This window comes from Pollicipes pollicipes, unplaced genomic scaffold, assembly GCF_011947565.3.
Source record: "Pollicipes pollicipes isolate AB1234 unplaced genomic scaffold, Ppol_2.1 Scaffold_6052;HRSCAF=7182_pilon_pilon_pilon, whole genome shotgun sequence".
In the NCBI taxonomy this organism is placed as follows: Eukaryota; Metazoa; Arthropoda; class Thecostraca; order Pollicipedomorpha; family Pollicipedidae; genus Pollicipes; species Pollicipes pollicipes.
Window position 1 is genome coordinate 10,650,555 of NW_023596805.1, and position 21,321 is coordinate 10,671,875.

The following is a 21,321-nucleotide window of genomic DNA, read 5'->3' on the forward strand; positions in this document are numbered from 1 at the left end:
TTCGTTTTTCATGTGTAACCAAAGGAAACGGAGAGGGTATTCAGCCAGAAGCTTTGCATGTTCTCAGACTATGAATGCAGTTGAGCAAAAATGCTGCGATCTTAAAAGATTTAGGGACTGCCTTCACGGCCATTGAACAATGGAGGTGAGAATCCAAAACTGATATTTGAGACTTGCTGTGGAGCTACTTAACAGTGAGCAATCAAAATTGATCGTGGTCTTAAGCGTTTGAGCGTTATCTGATATGGTACGCTGAGTGCCATTATAAGATCTTATTGGGAGCATGTTTGGTAGCTCCAAGCCCTGCCTAGAAACAGATGCCATCACCACAGCCAGCCAGAAAATTATATATATATATATATATATATATATATATATATTGACCGACTTGAATCTGACCATGTAAACACTGCCCAAACATACATGACGGAGTAACCAGACAGCAGAAGCAAGGATAACATTAACAGTTAGGGGCATTAGCATAACGTCAATTAGTTTACTTACACCTGATATGCACCCGTCAGATTCCAACCGACATGAATAAATAGTCAGACATAATAGAGAAACATGGATAAAATTGCGATAGTGGTGGGGCTAGCGTCGAACTCCCATCACCATGGTAACGGGATAACAGCGGGGAGGAAAATAGGGAAACGTGCACCAGATACAGCAAAATACGCAATATGACCGAAAGTTGTAGTTAATGGCTTCCTTTCCGCCGCCACAAAAATGGAGACCAGGAGCGAGTTACGAGGTTTCAGGTTATCTTGTTTCGTCGGAACTTGGCTTGGGCTTTGAAGGCTTGATTTCATTTTATGATTTCAAGACTTTAGACCGAAACGAAGCCAACCGATTCAATATATATTTCAATAACTATTCCGTGCGAAATTTTCATTTCAAAACAGCAGAGCTATCGAGCAACAACATCTAAACATTACCTAGGACATGAATTCTGAATTCTGGCACCGGCTCCGCTCCATCGGGCGGGCCAGATCAGACACGGCGCCGGCTCAGTTCCATCGGCCTGGCCGGATCAGACACGGCGCCGGCTCCGCTCCATCGGCCTGGCCGGATCAGACACGGCGCCGGCTCCGCTCCGTCGGCCGGGCCGGATCAGACATGGCGCCGGCTCCGCTTCATCGGCCGAGCCGGATCATACACGGTGCCGGCTCCGCTCCATCGGCCTGGCCGGATCAGACACGGCGCCGGCTCCGCTCCATCGGCCTGGCCGGATCAGACACGGTGCCGGCTCCGCTCCGTCGAGCGAGCCTGATCAAACACGGCGCCGGCTCAGATCCGTCGTCGAAGCGAGCCGGATCAGACACGGCGCCGGCTCAGATCCGTCGTCGGCCGGGCCGGATCAGAGCCGGTGCCGGCGGAGAGCAATACCGCTGAATAGCAGCACACCGCCCAGGGCGGTGAGCGTTCCGCTGACAGCACGGAGCGCCACCGGCACCGTCTTCGTCAGCGTGGACAGCTGGTCCACCATGTCCGGCGGAATGTCGACGGCGGCTTCGATCCACAGAATGGGCATGTAAGCCGTCGGCACGTTGTTCAGCACCCTGGTGGGGGGAGGGGGGGGGGGCGAAGGTGAGTAGGGCTCTCGGAGAAGGGAATGAACACCCGCTGTTGTGTCTATGTGGCGGCCCAGGGCTCCCGCAATCGGCTCTGGCACTGCAATTCGTTCGCGTAATATATTTTTCTCGGTGGCATAGTAATCCGGTATCCGATTTTTCTCCCGAAGTGACGCTGCACAAAGATCCGTAGAACTTGCACAAAATGTTCCAGCCTAGCTTAATGCTTCGTCACGACTGGCCTGAGATGTCATATGTCATATATGTCATATGTCTGATATCCTGATATGATCAGCCTCACCGCACCGTTGGAACACACAACGCATATTCGTTTGGGAATCGATCCATAGTTTATCCTGATGCCCTAACACTGAACAAAAGCCTCAGCCGGAAAGGCGCAACTCCAGTCTAGGAGAAGACGAGGGCCCGAAAGCCACAGCAAGCATTGGCAGCTAGACTGATTCGGCTGGAGCCCTATCCTTGCACCAGCTGGCGTGCCGCACTTACGCGATGTCGGGGTTGGCCTGGAGCAGCAGGTTGTTTTGTAGCCGCAATCGGCTTGAAACAGGGGTTCCCGTCCTCTGCCAACGGATGATGGCATGGTGAAATCAGAGCGGAAACGGGGATTCCCGTCCTCTGCCAACGGATGATAGCATAGTGAAATCAGAGCGGAAACGGGGATTCCCGTCCTCTGCCAACGGATGATGGCATAGTGAAATCAGGGCGGAAACGGGGATTCCCGTCCTCTGCCAACGGATGACGGCATAGTGAAATCAGGGCGGAAACGGGGATTCCCGTCCTCTGACAACGGATAATGGCATAGTGAAATCAGAGCGGAAACGGGGATTCTCGTCCTCTGCCAATGGATGGATGGCATAGTGAAATCAGAGCGGAAACAGGGATTGCCGTCCTCTGCCAATGGATGGATGGCATAGCGAAATCATAACGTGAGATGGTAAAATGAGGGGACAGATGGGCATGCGGCGAGGATGCAGTGAGAGGACGGATGAACACGCGCTGACGATGCTGGGAGATGACGGATGAACGCGTGCTGAGGATGCAGTGAGAGGGTGGATAAGCGAGAGGGCAGATGAGCCCTCTCGCTTATCCTATATCTCGCTATATCTCGCTAGATGAGCAGATGAGCTAAGGATGCAGCGAGAGGGCAGATGAGCGCGTACTGAGGATGCAGTAAGAGGACGGATGAGGTGTGGTGAGGACGCGGTACGTGTGGGTTAAGTGTCGTACGCTGAGTGAGCTCTAACAGCCAGGCGCCCCGTGCTGAAAACACGTCGAGCGTTGGGCAAGCTTAAGACACTATTCCCCTTCAGCAGGCTAAAGCGTTTGTGGAAGCGTTCATCAACGGCATCTGTGGACTATCATAGACAGCACCCGATCACGTGATATGTCACGTGACCTATCACGCAACAGCCAGCTTCCTGGGAAAGGTCGCCTACCACCGTTCGCGGAGGGTACGCCACGATTCCCTCCCAGCGAAACTGGCACAGGTTGGGCAAAGTTTTAACCGGGCAGGCATGTCACGTTACTGCCTGTAAATAATCTTGACAACGTTGTTCAATATGCCAAATATAGACATGAAGGGCGTTGATGGTCAGCAACCACCGCGCTGTCGGCAAACGTCACGCTGTCAGCCAACGGCCAACTGCCAGCCAACGTCACGCTGCCAGCCAACGGCCAACTGCCAGCCAACGTCGCTCTGTCAGGCAACGGCAAGCTGCTGGCCAACAGCTACTTGTAAGCCAACGGGTAGCTGCCAGAAACGGTGAGATGTCAGCCAACGGCGAGCAGCCAGGCAACACCGCGCTGCCAGCCATCATCACGTCGCCAGCCATTACCGTTAAGTTCGTGCCGAGCCTTGACCTCCGACCCACAGCTCAAGAGCAAATATTCCCTCCCAGACTACAATAACGCTTAAATCGCTCAGCCACGTGCTTTGAGTCTTGTCAGGCAAGATAATCAGGAGAGCGTGAGGCGCGAAGTGGGAGCAGCTTTTCCGCGGCGCACGATAAGCACGTCAACCAGTCTCAAGGTCCGCTTGAGATATGACGGTGTCCGATTTTAGAACAAATGCGGAGCCGTTAAGACAGTGTCATGAAACCACTTCTCAATTCGGTGGAGGGGCGATGACACTATTATAAGGAGATGAAAAAATTATATGTTTCCCGGCATGTCCAACGCTCCAAAAAATGTGTCTGAACAAAAAGCATTTCGCTGTTCGCGTTGTCACGTAAGTTGTTAAGTGCATTTGCGAGGGCAGTATTCACATAGATAAGACAGTATTAATAGTCTCATTCCTCGGAGAAAAACAAGGAGAATGGAGATATACGTGCGTTGATATTTCGGCAGCATGTCATTATCGAAACGAAGAGCGGAAGTCTTCTGCCGACATTGTCAAATCGTTGGAGCCAAACATCATAAATGTATCCCCAAAACACATCAATTGCTTTCCATTGCATTCATCATTAGACAGTAAAAACACGTGTTTCGCTAGGTAAAAAATTGGCGCTATTGGGCAAGGTTTAAGGTAAAATTTTCCTGAAATAGGAACTTTGTTGGCTTTACATGCGCATATGTACGAGACTATGCAATATGAGGAAACAAAGCTGCTACAGGTGAATTTTTCACGTATGTATGCATGTAAGAGCCTCACAAAGGGAGGGAAATAACTTTGATTTCGACTGGCAACTTCAAAGGTGTCACGGCATTACGTTAAACGCTCCGCCGGGGCATTTTCTAACGAAACGCGTTAAGAACCCAAGACAGTTCACCTCACCACTGCACGCGCGTTACTAACCGGCTCTATGTCGAGGTACAGGACATGGCCGTCCTCGCCCGGATGCTGGCCTTCCGTCTGGTTGACAATCCCCGGCTCAACGAACAGCATGTGTGGTAACGAGGCAAATGCGTTTAACGGCGCGCAGTTCGACATGTCCAGTAAACCTGGAACATGCGCCGCATGTTGTGTTCATGCGTGAGGCTTGGCCATCCATTCAGCCAACCCTGGGTTAGCCTAAGACATGCCCACTTCCGCGAGGTTTCACGACCTGTTGGTTGGTGCTGGCTCGGGACGTACACACGCAAGCGCACATCCGCACAGATCAGCAAGACCGCACACACTCGCGTCACGCAGATATGCACACCTCTACATCCCTCAAAAGGTCTGCACATAACTATATAGGCACATACACGCACAATACACCCACACATACGTGTGCACGTTTCCACACATGGAAAGTAAGCACTGTTGTCGTAAAGGCCACTTTTTCGGGGCTCAATTCTCACTCAAACGCATATGAGGAACAAATGGAAACAGCGCCAATGCCCATGTAACTACGTTGCGATTGTCGAAAATTTTAGGACTTTCGGGCAAAACGTTGCTTACAAAAATATACGTGAAGTGGTTCTCTGAAGTTTTTAGGAACAATTTTTACCGTTTATAACTAATATCGCCTAGTACCGCGTTGGTACTAGGGGCGGATAGTAAAAACTGAATATTTTGCGACCGATCTTTTCTGCTGGCCCCGGCCAACCAACTCCAGTTTTTTATTTTGGTATTTGGGTACCACTAGATATTGGCGCAAAGTTAAAAAAGTTTACTTTCTTTTGGGGATCATTTGCTCTCAGAACTATTGGTTTCTATCCTCAGGGAATTCCGCACATAGTAGCCCAATGAGCACGTACCTCCCCTTTATCAAATAATTGACGCGTATCATATGCTGGCGAATCAATGCCAAGCTACAATTTTTTAGTCGACGTCTAAAAATGGTCTATCAAGAACGTACGATGCTGTTTTACGGCATGTCAAAATTTCAACAAACAGTGTCATTCAACAAACATTTCTGCGGCCACGTAGCCAGGAAACCGCATCGCGCAATGTACAAGCTTAATGCCATATCCTTTATGTGTTGCATAACGCACAACTTTTTCACAATTAAGCAAAACTAAGTGCTGGTGATGCTTACTGCTTTCAAATCCTGAGGCAACAATATGCATAATAAATGATTCATGCATACAAATGCTGAATTCCAATCGGATCCGTGCACTGCGACGTCACACGCGATATTTCGGTCCTCCAACATGCGGTGATTGGCCGGCGTCGTTAATAGCAAGCGTTCGATGTTTTACAGTGATCGGCTGCGTGACCAAGCTGGCGGCAAAAAGGGCACCTTTATCATTGTTTTGTTCCCGAGTGCAAGCATACTGCAAGTGCCGCGCACTGGCGACCATAGCGTGGAGCTGGAGCCGGCCCGCAGGCATACTAGCGTCAGCACGGGCACCCGGCAGAGGTCAGCAGGCGTCCGACAGAGGTCAGCAGGCGTCCGACAGAGGTCAGCAGGCGTCCGACAGAGGTCAGCAGACGTCCGGCGGAGGTCAGCAGGCGCCCGACAGAGGTCAGCAGGCGTCCGACAGAGGTCAACAGACGTCCGACAGAGGCCAGCAGGTGTCCGACAGAGGTCAGCAGGCGTCCGACAGAGGTCAGCAGACGTCCGGCGGAGGTCAGCAGGCGCCCGACAGAGGTCAGCAGGCGTCCGACAGAGGTCAGCAGGCGTCCGACAGAGGTCAGCAGACGGTCTTGGGATGTATGATGTGATATGGCACGAAGGCATGTGCACCGTTTTGGCTTGACCAGCACAAATGCCGCTTGCCACGCCACAACGTTATTGCCACGCTGGTAGGCACGAGCGCAAGGTCTTACCCGCGGAGAAATCCGGTTTTATCGTGGAACAGAACCGCGCGTCTAACCACATAATCCAGAATTGGTGACACGATCCATAATTTGTTACACAAGCACAGTTAGACAAACACAAACACAAACACAGTACAAAGTACGAAGTGCAAACACGAGCATCAAAACAAAGGAGTAGCTAATACAGACACATACACATATCTGCGATCCCAATCACAGGGCACGCAATACAAGACATGGAAGAAATGAAAACAGCGCAGCACGACGGCAACTTCCCCCATTGGCAGACACATAAGAAAACACACACTATTGGTTCATGACCTTTTCCTTGCGCGTGAACTGATGTGCCATTCTTGTCGAAGTTGCAGATTCTAAACCAAAAGGTTTGTTATGTCATGTGATATTTCAATACAAATTTAACACAATAAAAGCAAATTACGACTGATGGACAAATGAATGATTAGTCGAATGACTTGGAGGTCTAAGCTTGCCACCAACAACAGCATCGTTGCCTTGATTGCATGACAGATGCTAGCAACCCAGAAAAAAAACACAAAAAGTACACAAAACACGGTACACAAAAGGGGCGGTGAAGTTTGCTCAAAGATTTCCAACAGCACGTTAGTGGTAGGTGTGGACTGCACTGCTTTTGCATTGCTTATTGCACTGCTTGTTCTTGACACATAACACCAACTGATCCCTTGGGTTCATGAAGGCTCACATTAAGGTCTGATAAGCTGAGATGCTGCTCAAAGTTTTAGATGCAGATAAATGTTAGGAATGATATAGACGATAAGAGGCATGGACACGCGTTGTGTGAATTTCCCAGCTGAGACCGCCATTTCCATCCCAGGCTAGTCAGGGGCTCGGAAAGGCCTGCTTAATGCATCGTAGAACAGGGGCGGGTTACAGTGCCAGTGTCAGCTAGATGTTGGAGGGGATATTTCACCTGAAGGTGGGCACTGTCCGTGGCAGTTGCACCAGTTGTCAGGGTTGACCTCCGGGCTGCCGAACAGCATCTCCGTGGCGGCGTAACGGTTCACGTCCAAGCCGCCCGTGGAGACTTCCTTTTCGTACGGCAGCTTCAGAGAGCTGTAGGCATAATGGCATATTTGGACGTTTATGTGGTGGACACTAGGATAGTGCTTTGTTCATTAAAAACTACGTAAAACGTAAATATAACAAGCTGCGCTGGCGTCACTCCAATGCTGCTCGGGATGTATGGCCGAAACGGAGCAAAATTATTTGAGCAAGAAGGCTTTAAGGCTGCTTACACGCCCACTGCTATCGAGTTACCATCATAGTAATACCAACTAGCTTTTCATCCAGGTCATCCAGGCCTCTTCATCATGTTATCAAGAGTATTGTCGTGTGATCAGATGCTCTGATACCTGTCTGGCAAAATCAACCGACAGCAGCCCCAGCCGGCTGCCCACCAGAACAGAAACAGATGCCAGATTCCGAACAGTCTGAAGGGTTCAGCTATTGTTGAGCAATCATCGGTCCTGTGCTATAATCACGGGAGAAGAGTAAATGCATTCTTGTTCCGAACCATAAAGCTTATGTGTCAATCTAAATCGCGCATAGCTTGCCCGACTTTGGTGCAAACCTTGTGCTTGGAAACAGTTCAAGAACCTTTTCAACCAGGAAAGTTGGATGTTTATTAGCATGACGATTATCGTGTCTTACTCTGTGTTAAATCCTGCGTTTTATAAGACAGAACTAGCCTGTCTATGCTCTGATTAGCAAAGCAGTGTTGCGATAATCTAAGTGACAAATTTCACTTAACACGCGCCCGGGTGGCCGGCTGGATACCCTTCGCTCGGGTGGGGAAGGGATCCATTTGACCCATCCCCCGCTGAGATCTCGGGAACTAAGAAAGCTAGAGACACCACATTTACAGGGTGTATTGGCCTGTGCGTGACCTCACTTAGGTCAAGGTTTCAAGTTCCTGGGTTGTGGCGTTCGGGTCAAGTAAGGTCAAAAAGGTCAAATTTCAGGTAAGTCTCCAAAGTGCCCCAAGAACCTAGATAACCGTTTCAAAGCAAAAGGTCACACGCTCATTTAAGGTCAGTTACCTTGTTTGTTCTTTTGAAGGTCATGACGACCAGAATCATACAAAATTTGTCTGAGTTTTGCATTTGAATAAGCGACAAAGATTACGCTAGACGGCATATTCCTAACAGCAAAATGTGGACCTAGGTCACTTCACGTCAGTGACCTATTTCGACCTCTAAGAAGTCCATGGAAGATGTATAATGCGGTTCCTGCTATCAATAGCTTCGAAATGAGCACCGGAATCTATTCCATACAGCAAGCCCTGGATTAACAGACGGCTTGGTTTTTACCTTGGTCTGACCTTCATAACTGACCCTAGCTCATTTAGCTCATTTACGTGTGTTAAAAAGAGAGAGATGGCTCGTTAACATCGTCTGGATCAGATGAAGTTTGCTTCATGAAGCCATGGTTTGACTTTGACCTGCTATAGGTCAGCGACCTTACAAGGCACATATAAATTTTTGATGCCAAGTGATCCACTATTCATTTGTCTACAGCTATGCAGATTTGGCGGGGCTACCGTTCAGTTCGAAGTTCGAAAACCATTCTGGAAAAGCCCTCGGGAGGGGTCAATTTGACCCCTTCCCACGCACACGCGTGTTAAACAAACGACCATACCGATCAGTACATAATACAGTGATATGATACATGGTACATGATACAATAATAAATGATACAAACGACTTGATCATAGCGACGCCATCTGACTGGCATCCTTTGGACAAAAATATTTCCGTTTACTCTGTATTCCCAGTGCTGCAAGGGCTAACTTATTAGATCTATTGGCTCACTAAGTCTACTTTCACAGCAAGGTCACGATAAGGTATTCTCTAGCCGTACTGGACGCCTTTCGTTCTTTATATGTAATCTGGAACTTGGGATTTATGTAGTCATGTGCAAAGCAAGTAAAGATACTTTGATCATTATATTTGATCTCTCTCAGGTGTAATTGATTCGGTCGAGCACCGCTCAGTCTGATCGATGAATTGGTTCAAATAACTGCATTTATATAGCTTTCGGGATTGTGCAGGGACTCTTTTTATCCGTTGTTTTCGTCCAGAACAGTGGCATACAAGCTACCTGATTTGACGTCAGGATTTTTCATTCTGGATTTTTCGCCAATGGGATATATTCCTCCTGCTTTGTTTGCTGCATCCGTTAGCCTGGCCAGTGGAAAACCTTGGATAACTTGACTGAAAAAAGCGGCCTGATTTATAGTCCTGTACCGCAGGATGATATAGATAAGAAAGTCGCTCCAATAAAACCTCTGCGAAGTGCATTTTCCGTGAGCCATGAGCGTTATATGTCGCTTCTGGGCAACATGCACCGATATGAACTTCAGGAAGAGGTCATAGCCCATCAGCTTCAGATTTTGTTAAATTTTTGCAGCATAGGTAAAAACTATAAAAGTCTGGTTACTCCAAATTGGAGTGCCGGGCTCAAAGCCTTAACACGCGCCCGGGTGGCCGGCTACATGCCCTTCGCTCGGGCGGGGGGTCAATTTGACACCCCCTGAGATCTCGGGAACTAAGAAATCTAGAGACACCAAATTACAGGGTGTGTTGACCTGTACAGTGAACTCACTTAGGTCAAAGTTTCAGGTTCATAGGTTATAATCTTCGGGTCAAAAAAGGTCAAACAAGGTCAAGTTCCAGGTTGGTGTCTTAAGTGCCCCCAGAACCTAGATAACCGTTTCTAAGCAAAAGGTCACATTGTTATTCAAGGTCAGTGGCCTTGTCCGACATTTTCAAGGTCAAGGTGAACAAAATCATACAAGATTGTTTTGAGTTTTGCATTTGACTACGCGACAAAGATTACGCCAGGCGGTATGCTCCTAAAACAAAATGCTGACCTGGGTCATTATAGGTAAATGACCTATTCTGACATCTAAGAAGTCCATGGAAGATGTATAATGCGGCTCCTGCTATCATAAACTCGAAATGAGCCCAGAAACTATTCCATACAGCAAGTCCTTAGAGTAACAAAACACGTTGGTTTTGACCTTGGCGTGACCTATATATCTGACCTTAGGCCAATTTAACTTGCTTATTCGACTGTTTTGTTGCCTAAGAAAGCATCTCAGAGATGTAGTGGCTTCGTCTAACACACCGTTTTTGGATCACATTGAAGGATTCCCTAGAAATTGCCTTCTCTAAAACCATGGCCTGACTTTGACTTGCCATGGGTCAGCGACCTCACAAGGTACAACAAAAATTAGGACGTCAAAAGATCTGCTACTAAATTGTCTACAGCTATGTTAAATTTGGCGAGGCTACGCCGCGCTGTTCGGAAACCATTCTGAAAAACTTTCGGGGAGGGCTCAATGACCCCCTCACCCGAGAGCGTGTCAAAGAACATATCCTGAAAAACCTTAGGAGCCATGTGAGACTGCCCTCGCTGAGCGAGGGTTTACTGTGGGTTACGAAACACAAACGTTATGAGACTTCCCCCGCCCGCGCTTTGAGCATTACTATGTAACTGTCATGAGCTGCAGTGGCTTCTTGAAATTTGTATGGAGAGCGTAAAAAACGAACAGCTGGGAAATTCGCTGAGTCCGAGGGCGTGGCCAAACTAAAGGCATATAAGTCGCAACACGTAAGCCTCAGCCTCTCTATGATTCGGGGCCTCTCTCAACCTCCCTGAGAAGGAGCAGAAAGTTTTGCGGTAATGTGTGCCATCACAATGAGGCGTCATTTTCAGTGGTTTTGTCTTTCACCCACCAACATTAGGAGACGCGCGAGAATTAACGAAGTAGCAAACGACGAGATACGTACCGGCATAAATTCGATACATAGACCTGGACGAAGTCTGGCTGCAGTCGTCCAGAGAAGAGTGATCCAGCCGAGCCGTTCAACATGCCACAGGAGTTGGTGAAGCTCCTGCTGGTGTCGCTATAGTTCAAGAAGCGGATATCGCCCTTGTGCGAGATATCAGCGCCGGTGTCCATGTTCATGATTCCATCGAAGAAATGAGAGTTGTTTTGCTGCCGGACATATTGAGCCCATTACGCGATAAATCAACAAAAGTATATCACGAAATGTTTTGCATTTTTATCACATTCCTTTCATGGAGTTATTTCAAGAAATTAAAAGACAACAGTCCAGGTTCTTGGGGCTACAGCTCTAGGTTTCGTGATAAGCTCCCCGACAAAGCCATCCTTGTGGACTCATGTAGAGCTCATTAGTGAGCGGCAAGAAATGCACAAGACTACACATTGTCTAGCTCGCAATCGCTCACTGTATCCTTTGGTGGTGCGTGTTCTTGTTTTGTTTTATCTTTTGAGCTTAAGTTTATGCCGTGTGGCTTCACTAAAGGAAACGTTCCACGTTTGACGACAGTAAAGTAACACTAGCTATAATGAAATACGCTCCCTGCTAAGCATTGGCAGGGAGCGTATTCTTCTTAAGCGTAAAGGCCTATTCTAGCTATTACAGTTTCACCATTTGGTGTGCATGCTCTTCAACACGACATTGTTTGATTACCGTCATGAACGTCAGAGACGCTGCCAGGCTGGCCGTGTCCGAATTCCTACTGAAGTGGGACTGGCCGACTTACTTGTAGTATTTCAATCTGCCGAGAGGTGACGGATGTGTTGGTGCGTGTTTGCGGAACCTGAATGTCGTTAAAGCGCGTGTTTTGACCACTTGTCGTGGTGGTTTTGTTCATTTTTCAGTAATCTTATGCTTTTTACTTGCACTCACATGCCCGTGTATGGAAGCCATTCTTAAGTTATTCGACTTCCAACCTAACTCCCGTCATAGCCATGCCACTGTCAAAATTAATGCATTACGTGGCAAGAAACATGCTTGGTGTTCAAAACTTACTACAAATTTATCAACATGATCGAAGGCCAACGAGATGCCACGCATCGTTCTGACGTGGCCAGAAACGAATAATTCGACTGGGGATGGGGAGGGGCTTCAGTGTTACATGGCCAATGAGTTGGTGGCATGTGCAGTACATTTCTATTGCGCCATGCATGTGTGCATGGCCTTGAAATAGTCTGCGCGAAATAGCCCGAGCATGTTCGCGGACGTCAAGCTCAGCAACAAGAGGGTTTGAATTTTTAAAGGGGTTATAGCTGTGGACTGCACTGCATGATTTCCAAAATGACCATCTCAGTTCAAAACCCAAACAAATGTGGAACGCTCTCTTTCAAAGAAATGCTACAGATTTGATAATATTGAGGCAAGCATCAGATGTGATGGAATAAGCTCACTTATAACTATCGGCATGTCTTTAACTGGAAAAGACCCTTGTAGTAGACAAACATTGTGTTCTATTTAGTAAATATTCTCCTCATCGCGTAATTTTCTAATGCGTTACGGATCGTTTACATGACGTTGTGGTGCTGTCGAACTAGCCGTCCGAAGTTGCAGCCCTGGGCACGTTGAAACATTGGTACAGTTGAGCATGACCGCCTGAAAATATACCACCGGCGTAGCGCAAGCAGCATAAAACCTCCACCTGCCACGTCACGTTTGAATCACGGACTACGTGCAGGCACGAAGTCACCAGCAGGTCCGATCGGTCAAATAGACTCGTATTATCTCAGCGGCTCTCAAACTTGAAAATGACCGGCGCCAGGGGCGTAATTTTGCAACTTGAATTGTAATGGGGGGGGGGGGGTGGGAGGGGCTGAACAGCGGTAAATGGCTCAACCTTCTCCGAAAAAGCACCAACAAACGGGCTACTCTCTGGATTGGAGCCTCTGTATTTTCGAAGTTGTGAGGCAGTTGGCCTTGTGGTGTTTCATCTTAGATGAACATTCTGATTTACGTACACTACAGGGGCGCAATCAGAGTTCTCTGCAACGGGGAGAGGGGGATAAATGGCTGAAAAAATGCCTCTTGATGATGAAAGTCCTCCCCTAAAAGGTCAAAAACTCGTAGTGACATGACCACCCCATTTCTTCGAAAATATTCAGCATTCAGTCAAAATTGGTTGGTCAGAAATCTATGCAATACAAATGTGAGCATGCGTGCTTGCAAATCTTAGTAACAAAAACCTCCATACGCTGCGTTTGCAGTCTCCATAGACCGCGCGGAGTTAGCCCCGCCCCGATCCCGCAGCTAGCACTCAGCGGTGGCCAGTGGACGGGCGTAAATGATGACGCATCTGGAAGAAGCATCTTCGAACACTGTAAAACATCGGTTGGTACATTTAAAAGGTAGCCCTGGCGTTGTGTGCCTCACTTGTGCTATTTTTAGATTGATTTAAAGAATGAACTGGCGTTTACAGCATCGCTAAAAGGTGCGGGAAGCTGGTGGTGGAGCTAGAAGAGTAAAAGTATAACCTGTTTTTCCTGTTGCTGAAAGTGCTTATCTTCGCAGAAGGCAGCCTAAAAATTAAAACAAGGCACGCTCTAGTCTAATCTTTGAGCGGGACGAATTTGTGTTAGAAAGACTTCCGGAGCCTCCATCTCACCAGCCCCCTCCCATCCCCTCTTCACCAACTTGGCTTCCAGCCCCACCACTTCGAGAAGAGAAGGGCCCGAATCTGGAGAAGAACCTGGTTGTTTGTTTGTTGTTTTTTTTTAGAAAGCTGAGCAATATGTCGTTACTCAACCCCTTCCTCCCAACTCATTTTGCGCAACTATGCCCCTGTGGTCAATCATTTTCCAGTCTTTGAGACGGTGATGATCGTACGGATCTATTTGGTTGATCGGGCCAGCCGGTGGCTTAGGCCTGTGCGTGCCCTGTCATCCACCCGTCATGTGGCAGACAGTATTTTTCGATTGCTTTCACACGCTCGCGATTGTTTTCAGGCGGTCATGATTGACTAAGCCAATGTTTCGATGTACGCTGTCGCCCCAGCGCCCACTTGTACTACTTCAAACTCATCGATAGATGGCAGCACGGCGCTTGTAGCGCTCGCTAAGCCCGATGTGGTTATGTGATTGTGCTTTGACCCTTTGTCATGGTGTTCTCTCGCATCTTTAACCGTCAGTTTGAGGAATTTGCTTGTATTCACGCACTCGGTTACAGCGCTTTTCCTAAGTTATTGGGTTGCACGTCTTATTTTCGTAACAACTAGGAGAATGTCCAACTACTTTTGTTATTTAATACAAAAAGGGCTCTGCACCTGGTGACGTCCCGTCCCTTTTATCCTGAATCTTCCTTCATCCTACGTCCTCGCGACACCCCGCTTCTCCGGGGCAGGCTGCATGCGTCAGCCACGAGTGGGCCGAGAGCCCCGTGGGAAGGGGGACCCCGGCTGGGTGGCCGCGCATACGCGGGTTAAAGCTCGGCGGTTGGCCCCCCAGGCACATGCACGTATGTCCCATCGTTAACCATTTTCCTTCATCCCATGGCCCTGAAATGATCATGTTTGGTCGAAAGGGCTTTAATCCAAAAACAAAAAAACAAAACAAACTTGCACCCCGTTATACAGTCCCACCACGTGGGCGTTTTCCGTCGGGGTACCGGAGTTACGCTAGGTGTGAACTAACTGTCCCTGGAACCAATTTCTGGCCCATCCCAGTTTAAAGTCCGGTGATCCAGCCTTGATCTCCAATCACCATCATATGTCTACTGTTTCTACCATGGCCAAGGTTGTCGAGTGTGTGGTGCAGCGCCAGGTATTCACCAACATGTCCAACAAGCATCCTCTGTCCTCAGCCGAGCGTGTTTTCCATCCCGCCATTCCACTGAGATTGCTCTGCTCACTGTGACCAACCGCATCTTTTCCAACATGGATCGTGATCATCTCTCACTCCTGTGCCTCTTGGACATCAGTAAATGTTTCGACGTCATTCCTCATGCGGGCCTCTTTTCCAGCGTCCACCTCTATATCATTGACACGGCTTGGTTCTCCTAGCTTTCTAGTCATTCCCATTCAGTCTGCATATCTTCTTCTTCTGGTGACAGAGCTGTCTCCAAGCCCCTCCCCAATACTATGGTAGTCTTCCAGGAATCAGCCCTTGGTCCTCTCTTATTCACAATCTTCGCAAACGACCTCAGCCTATATTCGCCGGGCGACAATGTGACACAGTACGCTGACGCCACCTAAATCCTCACTTCCAATGGCAACCGCAACCGTCCTTCCCCTGCCCAACGCATGCAGGCCACCCTGACCTCCCTATCATCGCGAACATCATCCTCCCTATCATCATCCTCCCTATCATCATCCTCCCTATCATCATCCTCCCTATCATCATCCTCCCTATCATCATCCTCCCTATCATTATCCATCATCCTCCCTATCATCGTGGTTCTATACCCACGGTGTCGAGCACAACGCATCCAAATCAGAACTTCTTCTCCTTGGCACCCGACAGAACGCCCGCGGACTTTCCTCTATCAGCGTGCGGGTCGGTGGGGAGACCGTTCGGGAGAGCCTTGCTTGGGCGCGCCACTTGACTTGGGTGTGCTATTTGACTTGGGTGTGCTATTTGACTTGGGTGTGCTATTGACTTGGGCGTGCTATTTCACTTGGGTGTGCTATTTGATTTGGGCGTGCTTTTTCACTTGGGTGTGGTATTTGATTAGGGCGTGCTATTTGACTTAGGTATGCTTTTTGACTTGGGTGTGCTATTTGTCCGCCATCCGAGCTGTGTGGCACACGTCAGTGATGTGCTTAATAAGTGTATCGGTGCCCTGATCGGTCTCCGCCGGCTGAGATATTTCTTCCCACAAGTCCTGCTGACCATGGCACAGGGCCTAGTCATCTCGCGCGTGAGATGCTGCATTTCGGTTTATGGGCAGGGGTCATCTGTTACCGAGGCCTGACCTCTTAAAGTAGTTAGCTTTGCTACCAGGGTAGATACTGGCCTGCGAAAGGATGGCAACGTGTCTCGCGCGCGGGATGACCCGCACCTCGCCACGCCTCGCCAAATGTGACGCACAAACTGTCACCGCTGCGCGCAGAGCCCGTCGGCTAGGTGAGCCTGACGGTCTTGCCTGTTCGCTTCCAACACACGCTGACGCGCGGAACAGTGACCAAACTACCCACCTGGACCTGCGCCTGCCGGCGGTGCGCACGGCGGCAGGATAACGATCCCTTGCACACCGAGCGGCGCCTCTCATTAGTGAGTTGCAAGTGGATGTTCGACGATTGAATTCAACGAGTTTTAAGCGCGCAGTCGGGTCCTTTTTCGTGCGATAGGTTTGCCTAATACTGTTTGAGTGCATACCGCTTGAGTGAGTCATACTGCTTGAGTGCGTTCATGTGTTTTTTTTATCCCTTAGCACTGTCTGTTGTTCTTTGTGCCGCATGTATGTGGAGTGTCAGCTAATGTCAAATAATAAACATACTTTGCGATGCGATTTGCCCAGTCAGCCTACCAAACGAAAAAAGCGTGCAGCATCAACTCACCCCGACTTTCCAGCCAATACTCTGCGCCGACTGATGCCTCAAGGCAGCGATGGCGTCAGCCAGTGGGTCATCATAACCGTCGAACAGGAGCTCCCGCACTGTCTTGGTAACGAACACCTGACTGCCCACTTTGCTGATCAAGTTGATGATCATCTTCTTGACGATTGGGGGCATGCCCTCGATGGTGTGAGCAGCCAGCTGCAGGGATAAAATGGAAGGTTAAACACAAAGAGAAACCAGGAAGAAAGAGAGAGAGAGAGAGAGAGAGAGAGAGAGAGAGAGAGAGAGAGAGAGAGAGAGAGAGAGAGAGAGAGGAGAGAGAGAGAGAGAGAGAGAGAGAGAGAGAGAGAGAGAGAGAGAGAGAGAGAGAGAGAGAGAGAGAGATGGCGAGAACATGTATATATATATATATATATATATATATATATATATATATATATAGCATGTACATATGCATGTATCTATATGTAATAATCATTGCAAATTTCAGTACATATATAATCTATGCAATTCATGCCCTCATATTATATCCTGAATATAACTACAATAATCATCAGATAAAGGATAACAAATTATGAAAAAGATTATTGTTTATCTAATTCAATGAGATATCTGTTACTTCTTGCACACGTAGATGCATATATATATATATATATATATATATATATATATATATATATATATATAGAACAGATTGAAATGAAACCAAAGAACTGATCACAGTTTCATTTCAACATCAACGAGCAATTGTGCTTACCAGCAGAGGGAGATTCAGTGATGTAATATTGTCTTCTACTGTTCCATTGGACATATCCGGCTCAAAGAACCAGGTATTGTTCTGCATGTACGTAACGGTGTCATTGCTGTTCCACGTAACGTTGACTCTCCGTTGCTCCCTCCTGTAAAGTGACGCAAGCCAACAAGGCGGCATTACATCCCGTCAGTCTTAACCCACAGTCTATGGTTGCCCGTTGTTTGCTCTATTTCTACGGATTGCTCATGGCAACTCGTTGTTGACCCCGACAAGGTCATTCAACGGGTACAAGACATGTTAAATGACACGTAACGAAAAATACGTCATGTTGTATAACAAATCCACTAAACGAGCCGGTCTCAACGCAACAGTAACTAATAGCGCGTCAAATTGGACCACCCAGTGACAAATAACTGATGACAGCACCAGTGTCATTGTGCAGCATGAACAATAACTTTATAGGCAGAGGCATGCAAGCGCTACCTTAGCAGAGTTTGCGGCCGCACGTGCGCAAACATTGATGCTGCGAGCATGAAAAGCGGTTATTGCGGGCATTGACGGTCGAGTTCTCAAAGCAAAGGACCCCGTGCACCGCGGGCAGCCGCGAGCTGTTTAGCCCTGGGCGTAGTTGTTCCATCTTTTCTGTAACGTTTTTTGCAACTGTCTGCCCGACAAGTCAAGCTGAAATACAGATATAACGCTTGTTTCAAACAGAACGGTTTGCGCACCACGAATGGGCTATCTTTTGTTTGGGACCGGCAGGGAAGTCAGGAACTGTTGACAAGCTGGTCATTCGCTGTCAAACTATGGAAACATTAACAAACATGAGCATCATTTAACAGGAATAAGCCATCATTAAACTGGACGCCGTTACGATAAAAACATCGTCTGCACAAGCAAACGAGCCCATCAGTCACACCACAACAGGGCGGAGGGTTAGGGCTGGTAGGACTTTCTACAAATCTCTCATGATAAGGGTATGGTAGAAATCGGTGAACTGAGAAAGCTGATAGTGATACGGAAACAGCAACTCCAGGGTACATTCTCAGTTTCTCGCAGCATCGCAACTCACAATGTCAGTAGATGGCATCTTCTTCAAATGCAAATCATCTCCCAACGGTCGACGGGATATTCTGTCATCCTCATCACTGCCTCTCACCTGTAAGTGTAGGGTCCCACTTCCTGCAGAATTGGTCTGGCCCGCTTGCTGGCCACATCCTGCCAGTTGGTAACGTTCCAAAAACGGAACGTCTGGTAGGTGGGGACCGTTGGTGCGATCCATGAGTCGTGCAGTTTAGAGTCGGGGCCCAGCTGCAGTTGCTGCCGAAGCACGGTCGGAGGACGAGCTCAGTTCGTGTGCGGCTGCGGTCGTTGAGTTCGACCCCCACCCCCGGATGGTGTACAGGCAACACGGTCGCCTCTAGTCTGCCAGTTTGCCGAATAACTTTTTGTCGACTGTTACATGGCACCTTCCGTATTAGCGACGGGCCAAAAGTTGACGTGTCGAAAAATCGAATCGAGGAAAGGGCGAGATACAAAACGGTGACATGGAAAAATGGCGATATATCCAAAATGATAGAAAAAACAAATGACTAAGCTAAGAACTTCAAATTGGCGACATACTGAAAACTTGACTTGTCAGATTGGTGAGGCGGCTTAAAAGATAGCTGCAGAATGACGTAAAAAAGTGCACAGAAAATATTGGTGAATAGCCAAATGGCTAAGTGGCTGTTTTAATAAAAAGTGACATAGGAAGCAGTGGTCTACCAAAATAACGAAAAGCTAAGTGGCAACATGGGGTAAAATGGCAAGCTCGAGTAATGCAAAAGCACCATATTCCTGAAAGTGATATGGAATGATGAACTATTTTTCGCTATCTATGGTGGCTGCTCCTAGTGTTTCCTTTTTTTGATGAGCGGCTCCCATGTATTTCCTCTTGTCGGCAAAGAGCAGTGATCGGCTTCGACTCCCCTACTCACATGATAGACCTACAGACACAGATGACCAAGATGCCATTACAATATTACATGGTGCCTGGTTCTGGTGTAATCTGCACCGGGGAACAGAACAACACCGACACACGCTACACACGCCAGGTGTGGAAACATCCAGCCACCGGCAGCCACCGCTGCCGTGCAGAGAATGTCACCGCAGAAACAGCTCTCGTGGCTTCGACCCGCACTTCGCGAACCTCCGTGATCTGGATTTGAAGCTTGGATGTTGTTCGCAGGCAGCCGCCTTGCAAACGCTCGCTACATGCGATACCTCAGCAGACTGACGAGCAACTCCAGAGGGTGATGGATGACGATTCACGCCTGCCGCAGTGCGGGGCCGCGTCGCTCCGTACTGTATTAGAGTCCATTTTTCTAGACGGTTACAGCGTCGGCTACATCTCATCGATGCCCAGAAGATGGGCGTCAATGCCGTTACATTTTTGATTATAGACATCTGACACAAAACAAATGTATTTGTTTACAGATAGAGCTGTGCTCTCGCTCAACAGATGTAACGATGGGCGGTGCGTTTTGGCGCAGATGGAACATGCGAACTGTTTTTTAAGCCTCTTTAATTCGCGCACCACAGGGTCGTGTTACCATGCTTAAACCAGACACAACGACGCAAATTCGATGAAATCACGTGCGATACGGCTTGACCCCACCCCCACAACTTATGAACCAAATAACGACACAGTCTGCCCAGACGTGGAAGGGAAGGCTTAACATATAAGGATTGCATGGCTGAATGGCGAACAATATCACTGAGCAACCCGAGTAATGGATGAAAGGAGAATAATGGCAACGAACTGTAGAGGCTCGGGCCAACAGAAGACGTGTTGTGACGTCACACATTACATTCGTCAAGCAGGCTTCAATGTAGCTTTACTCTAAGATAACCATATGACTACTCTTGCGATCTTGCACTCAGCCGCGAACCATGCATATTGATTGAAATTAACGCATGAGGCTGTTTGATAACAGAAGTTGATTCCGTTTGTGGAAATTACGTCACTGGGGCATGCAAAGAAGGCACCGATGCTTTGCTTTTACCAACATACATGGATCAAACAGTGATGGTCCAAATTTCTTTCTCGACTTTCTTCAAGGAAGGCCTCGTATACTTGGAAGATGTTGAAGGTGGATCATATAATACACGACGGCGATATGAATCTTACCATTGTTTCTGACACGGACTGTCCTCGCTAGGTCAAAAAAACATTGTAAACACAAAGAAAGCATGCATTCAGCAGGCTGAAAAACATAGGATAGTTAACATTTAGAGGCGCATGTAGCCTGTCAAGCCCAAATTAACTTGTACGCGTAAAAATATTTGCCAGTGTAGGGATCTGGATGTGTGTTTTATTAGTGATCACTGTAAGCATTTTGTGTCAGAGGTAGATATAATGCCAGAATACAAAATAGGCCATAGTGTAATAACACCCACAGCTTAGATGTAACAGCAGCCAAGGGGAAGCAGAAGCAGCCCTGGATGTTTAATGTTTCACATTTACTTAGCAAAAATTGTGTGCAAACTATCAGATTACTCATCCACGACACCTTGAGGCAATACGTGTTCCTGACATGCCAACAGGATTCTTAAAGCGATCATCGAAATTATGCTACCACGCAACTTAAATAGCTGACTGCTTATTCTACGAAACACTCGTAATGATGTTAAGCGGAGAAAGTGTAAGATTTTCGAGGCAAAAAGCTGGGCAGTTTAGAGCACGAGAAGATAGCCTGAAGCACGAAGTCGTCAAAGCACAATGAGATTTGACGCTACGGCACTTAAAAGTGATCGTTCTCCGATGGATCATAAGAAGAATAATTAAGAAGACAGGAGGCGACCGATGATTGAGGGATAACTCATTCGTTGTCTTGTTGCATGGCACGAACAAGAAGAGAAGAATTTCA

General features: G+C 47.9%; 1 protein-coding gene across 1 annotated transcript in view; it reads right to left on the minus strand.

The window, feature by feature from the left end:
* Positions 1-855: 855 nt before the first annotated feature.
* Positions 856-21,321, minus strand: part of LOC119104635 (protein croquemort) — a 22,189-nt gene continuing 1,723 nt past the window's right edge. Inside the window, exons 2-9 of the mRNA XM_037228354.1 lie at positions 18,570-18,730; positions 17,414-17,555; positions 16,657-16,854; positions 11,115-11,323; positions 7,232-7,374; positions 4,390-4,535; positions 2,082-2,155; positions 856-1,562 (exon numbers count right to left, since the gene is read on the minus strand). Of these exons, the coding sequence (XP_037084249.1) occupies positions 1,361-1,562; positions 2,082-2,155; positions 4,390-4,535; positions 7,232-7,374; positions 11,115-11,323; positions 16,657-16,854; positions 17,414-17,555; positions 18,570-18,730 (1,275 nt within the window). The 3' untranslated portion in view covers positions 856-1,360. The remainder of the gene's footprint in view (positions 1,563-2,081; positions 2,156-4,389; positions 4,536-7,231; positions 7,375-11,114; positions 11,324-16,656; positions 16,855-17,413; positions 17,556-18,569; positions 18,731-21,321) is intronic.